At 51.0% G+C, this 6,000-nt stretch overlaps 2 protein-coding genes across 3 annotated transcripts in view; one reads left to right on the top strand and one right to left on the bottom strand.

The window, feature by feature from the left end:
- il7r (interleukin 7 receptor) overlaps window positions 1-4,441 on the bottom strand; it is a 55,311-nt gene extending 50,870 nt beyond the window's left edge. For both annotated transcript variants that reach the window (XM_087975297.1, XM_087975292.1), the window contains exon 1: window positions 4,313-4,441. In XM_087975297.1, the coding sequence (XP_087831423.1) occupies window positions 4,313-4,412 (100 nt within the window). In that variant the 5' untranslated portion in view covers window positions 4,413-4,441. The remainder of the gene's footprint in view (window positions 1-4,312) is intronic.
- Window positions 1-6,000, top strand: part of LOC122558013 (ciliogenesis and planar polarity effector 1-like) — a 445,779-nt gene that overhangs the window by 81,867 nt on the left and 357,912 nt on the right. The window lies entirely within an intron of this gene.

Raw genomic sequence — 6,000 nt, forward strand, 5'->3', positions numbered from 1 at the left:
GTTGTTGTATCTACCACCTCCCCTGGCAGTGTGTCCCAGGCACCTCCCCTGGCAGTGTGTCCATGGTACCTCCCCTGGCAGTGTGTCCCAACTACCTCCCCTGGCAGTGTGTCCCAGGTACCTCCCCTGGCAGTGTGTCCCAGGCACCTCCCCTGGCAGTGTGTCCCAGGTACCTCCCCTGGCAGTGTGTCCCAGGTACCTCCCCTGGCAGTGTGTCCCAGGCACCTCCCCTGGCAGTGTGTCCCAGGCACCTCCCCTGGCAGTGTGACCCAGGCACCTCCCCTGGCAGTGTGACCCAGGTACCTCCCCTGGCAGTGTGACCCAGGCACCTCCCCTGGCAGTGTGTCCCAGGTACCTCCCCTGGCAGTGTGACCCAGGTACCTCCCCTGGCAGTGTGTCCCAGGTACCTCCCCTGGCAGTGTGTCCCATCTACCTCCCCTGGCAGTGTGACCCAGGCACCTCCCCTGGCAGTGTACCCATGGTACCTCCTCTGGCAGTGTGACCCAGGTACCTCCCCTGGCAGTGTGTCCCATCTACCTCCCCTGGCAGTGTGACCCAGGCACCTCCCCTGGCAGTGTACCCATGGTACCTCCTCTGGCAGTGTCCCAGGTACCTCCCTTGGCAGTGTGACCCAGGTACCTCCCCTGGCAGTGTGTCCCAGGCACCTCCCCTGGCAGTGTGTCCCAGGTACCTCCCCTGGCAGTGTGTCCCAGGCACCTCCCCTGGTAGTGTGTCCCAGGTACCTCCCCTGGCAGTGTGTCCCAGGTACCTCCCCTGGCAGTGTGTCCCAGGCACCTCCCCTGGCAGTGTGTCCCAGGCACCTCCCCTGGCAGTGTGTCCCAGGCACCTCCCCTGGCAGTGTGTCCCAGGCACCTCCTCTGGCAGTGTGTCCCAGGTACCTCCTCTGGCAGTGTGTCCCAGGAACCCACCACCCTTTGTGTAAACACCTTTCCCCCTCTCCCCTTAAACTGATGCCCCCCCAGTATGTGACATTCCCACCCTGGGAAGCAGACTCTGACCAGCCACCCCATCCATCCCTCTCCGAATTGTAAACACCTCGATCAGGTTCCCCCCCTCAGCCTCCGATGCTCGAGCGAAAACAGCCCAAGTTTATCCGACCTCCTCTTCAGGCTAATGCCCTCCAATCCAGGCAACATCCTGGTAAACCCCTTCTGCACCCTCTCCAAAAGCTCCACATCCATCCTATAGTGCAGCAACCAGAACTCACACAATCCTCTAAATGTGGCCGAATGAAAGGTTTGTACAGCTGGAACATGACATGCCAACCTTGATGCCCAGTGCCCTATCTGATGAAGGTAAGTGTTCCATCGACCTTCTTTACCACCTTATCCACTTCTGTTGCCTCTTTCAGGGAGCAATGGACTTACACCAAGGTCCCTCTCAATGCTCCTGTGGGTCCTGCTATTGGTGGGTACAAGTTGCAAGAATTCTCTTCACTGTATTCAGCAACATCTTCAACCCATTCATCAGGTGCTGAGTAACTGCTCCAAGAGACTGGAGAAATATTTCTGTGTTACAAACTGTCTGACAACAAACAGCCATGAGATCCCGGTGAGATCCCTGTAAGATCCCGGTGAGTTTGTGTGAGATCCCTGTGAGAACTTGCTGAGATCCTGGTCTGATCCTTGTAAGATCCTGGCGAGATCCCAGTGAGGTCCTGGTGACATCCTGTGAGAATCTGGTGAGATCCCAGTGAGATCATAGAGTCATAGAGATGTACAACACAGAAACAGACCCTTCGGTCCAACCCGTCCATGCTGACCAGATATCCCAACCCAATCTAGTCCCATCTGACAGCACCCGGCACATATCCCTCCAAACCCTTCCTATTCATATACCCATCCAAATGCCTCTTAAATGTTGCAATTGTACCAGCCTCCACCACATCCTCTGGCAGCTCATTCCATACACGTACCACCCTCTGCGTGAAAATGTTGCCCCTTAGGTCTCTTTTATATCTTTCCCCTCTCATCCTAAACCTGTGCCCTCTAGTTCTGGACTCCCCGACCCCAGGGAAAAGACTTTGTCTATTTACCCTATCCATGTCCCTCATAATTTTGTAAACCTCTATAAGGTCACCCCTCAGCCTCCGACGCTCCAGGGAAAACAGCCCCAGCCTGTTCAGCCTCTCCCTGTAGCTCAGATCCTCCAACCCTGGCAACATCCTTGTAAATCTTTTCTGAACCCTTTCAAGTTTCACAACATCTTTCCGATAGGAAAGAGACCAGAATTGCACGCAATATTCCAACAGTGGCCTAACCAATGTCCTGTACAGCCGCAACATGACCTCCCAACTCCTGTACTCAATACTCTGACCAATAAAAGAAAACATATTAAACACCTTCTTCACTATCCTATCTTCCTGCGACTCACTTTCAAGGATCTATGAACCTGCACTCCAAGGTCTCTTTGTTCAGCAACACTCCCTAGGACCTTACCATTAAGTGTATAAGTCCTGCTAAGATTTGCTTTCCCAAAATGCAGCACCTCGCATTTATATAAATTAAACTCCATCTGCCACTTCTCAGCCCATTGGCCCATCTGGTCCAGATCCTGTTGTAATCTGAGGTAACCCTCTTCGCTGTCCACTACACCTCCAATTTTGGTGTCACCTGCAAACGTACTAACTGTACCTCTTCTGCTCGCATCCAAATCATTTATGTAAATGACAAAAAGTAGAGGGCCCAGCACCGATCCTTGTGGCACTCCACTGGTCACAGCCCTCCAGTCTGAAAAACAACCCTCCACCACCACCCTCTGTCTTCTACCTTTGAGCCAGTTCTGTATCCAAATGGCTAGTTCTCCCTGTATTCCATGAGTTCTAACCTTGCTAATCAGTCTCCCATGGGGAACCTTGTCGAACGCCTTACTGAAGTCCATATAGATCACATCTACTGCTCTGCCCTCATTAATCCTCTTTGTTACTTCATCAAAAAACTCAATCAAGTTTGTGAGACATGATTTCCCACACACAAAGCCATGTTGACTATCCCTAATCAGTTCTTGCTTTTCCATATACATGTACATCCTGTCCCTCAGGATTCCCTCCAACAACTTGCCCACCACCGAGGTCAGGCTCATTGGTCTATAGTTCCCTGGCTTGTCTTTACCGCCCTTCTTAAACAGTGGCACCACCACATTTGCCAACCTCCAGCACCTCACCTGTGACTATCGATGATACAAATATCTCAGCAAGAGGCCCAGCAATCACTTCTTTAGCTTCCCACAGAGTTCTCGGGTCCACTTGATCAGGTCCTGGGGATTTATCCGCCTTTAACCATTTCAAGACATCCAGCACTTCCTCCTCTGTAATCTGGACATTTTGCAAGATGTCACCATCTATTTCCCTACAGTCTATATCTTCCATATCCTTTTCCACAGTAAATACTGATGCAAAATATTCATTTAGTATCTCCCCCATTTTCTGTGGCTCCACACAAAGGCCGCCTTGCTGATCTTTGAGGGGCCCTATTCTCTCCCTAGTTACCCTTTTGTCCTGAATGTATTTGTAAAAACCCTTTGGATTCTCCTTAATTCTATTTCCCAAAGCTACCTCATGTCCCCTTTTTGCCCTCCTGATTTCCCTCTTAAGTATACTCCTACTGCCTTTATACTCTTCTAAGGATTCACTTGATCTATCCTGTCTATACCTTACATATGCTTCCTTCTTTTTCTTAACCAAACCCTCAATTTGTTTAGTCATCCAGCATTCCCTGTACCTACCAGCCTTCCCTTTCACCCTGACAGGAATATACTTTCTCTGGACTCATCTTGGTGAGATCGCAGTGAGATCCCAGTGCCGTCCCGGTGAGATGCCGGTGAGATCCCGGTGAGATACTGGTGTGAACACGGCAGTAGTTGAGCTGAGCAGTCCTGTCCCCGTGTCACCATGAAGTGTCAGAGACAGCAACATAGAACAGAGAGCACCTGGAGACTGAAATCCCAATCAGAAAGTGCCGGAGAACCTGGCTCTGTTGGAGTTATTCCCAGAAAAGTCAACCCATTTATCTATCTCTCCCAGTTGATCACCCATATCCTGATCACTCACCATCCCCTTTGTCTGCTTCTTCTCTCTCTCTCTCTCTCTCTCTCTCTCTCTGTGTGGTCCTCTGGACCCCCATCTCCATCCTCTCCTCTTTCCCCCCATTCCCAGGCGCTCTCAGTCCAGAAGGTGAGTTGAACTGGAACTGAAATGTGAACCGTGTTTCTCTCTCCACAGCTGCTGCCCGAGCTGCTGAGTCCCTTCAGTTTGTGCTTGTCAGAGCCAGTGCCTTCACTGGGATCTGCTTACCTTCGGAGCCACTTTGAGCCAGTATCTGGGGCAGATCCTGAAGCAGCTGGACAACGACGGTCAGGAGAAGGCAGTTATTGAAACTTGCGTGTCCCAGCATTTTGGAGCCCGTCGCTCAGAGTGAAATCTCCTGGTGTCAGCAACTGTGCCTCACAGTAACCCACATCCTGCACTGAGTAGCGGAGATATTAACCCTGTCACTGCCACACAGCTCTCACAACACTCACCAATCCCACAGGCCACCTTTAGACCAAAGTTACAAACAACACCAAAAGGAATATACTGGCCCTCCGGCTCTGCTATTTATATCAATCTTTTCATTCAATCACCACAACAAACCATTTTTTCCTTTCACTCGGTTTTATCACTAAGTTCAGAAATGACCCAGCCCCGGTCCCAGCTCATCTGCAGGAAGCCCCTCCCACTGACTGAGCAAGCAGCTGTGTAAACAGCACTTACAGTGAGGGGCAGGCTGTTTGTTTTGGAAAGGTGCAGCAATCCCTCCCACAATCCTCAGGGTTTAGAAAACAGCCCTTTTCTCATTTCAGTCCACAACCCGACATACAGAGACATAAAAGAGATACAGCCTTTATACCACTCCAGTGGGCCAGACCCATACAGTGCCACCCAACAGGCTTGTGAGGAAAGTTCGAGATCATGGAGTAAAAGGGACAGCAGCAACGTGGATACAAAACTGGCCGAGTGAAAGGGAACAGAGAGGAATGGTCAATGGATATTGTTCAGGCTGGAGGAGGGTTTGTCCTGGAGTTCCCCAGGGGGTGGTATTGGGACCCTGGCTTTTCCTGATCAGTATTAATGATCGGGATCTTGCTGTGCAGGGGACAATCTCCATGTTTGTAGCTGACACTGAACCTGGAAGGATTGTAAACTGTGAGGGGGGGCAGTGTGGAACTCCCAAAGGACACTGACAAGTCGGTGGAGGGGGTGGGTAGGTGGCAGATGAGGGTCAATGCAGAGAAGTGTGAGGTGATGCTCTTTGGTTGGAAGAACACTGAAAGACAATATAAAAAAGGGGGTACAATTCTAAAGGGGGGGCAGGGGCAGGGGGAGCTGGGTGTGTATGTGCACAGATCATTGAAGGGGGCAGGACAGATGGAGACAGCAGGGAATAAAGCACAGTGTCCTCAGCTTTATTAATAGGGGCAAAGAGTACAAGAGCGAGGAGGTGATGGGGAACTTGTACAAGACCCTGTTTGACCCCAGCTGGAGGATTGGGGACAGTTGTGGGGGCCACGTTATAGGGAAGATGTGAGTGGTTCGGAGAGAGTATGGGGGTGGTTTTGGACAGAGCGGGTCCTGAGCAACTGGTCCCAATCACAAATGGATCAAAAATGAGAAGGTACAGGTTTAAACTGATCCTAAAATGAATGAGTAGGTGGGGAGTAGAGGGATACAGATACTTAGGAATTGATCAACAGGTTTAGGTAGTACATTTGGATCGGCTCAGGCTTGGAGGGCCGAAGGGCCTGTTCCTGGGCTGTACATTTTCTTTGTTCTAAAACCATCAGAAACAAAAGCAGCAGGAGGCTGTTGAACCCCTCAAGCTGATCCCACATTCCTCACACCCACTTTCCTGCTCTTTCCCCTTGACCCTGTGACTGATCAAGAATCTCTCTCAGCGTTAAATATACACGAGGACTCTGCCCCCACAGCTCTCTCTGTGACAA

The sequence above is a fragment of the Chiloscyllium plagiosum genome, unplaced genomic scaffold (genome assembly GCF_037043375.1).
Source record: "Chiloscyllium plagiosum isolate Xiang-an unplaced genomic scaffold, Cpla_swu_hap1 HiC_scaffold_2, whole genome shotgun sequence".
Classification (NCBI taxonomy): Eukaryota; Metazoa; Chordata; class Chondrichthyes; order Orectolobiformes; family Hemiscylliidae; genus Chiloscyllium; species Chiloscyllium plagiosum.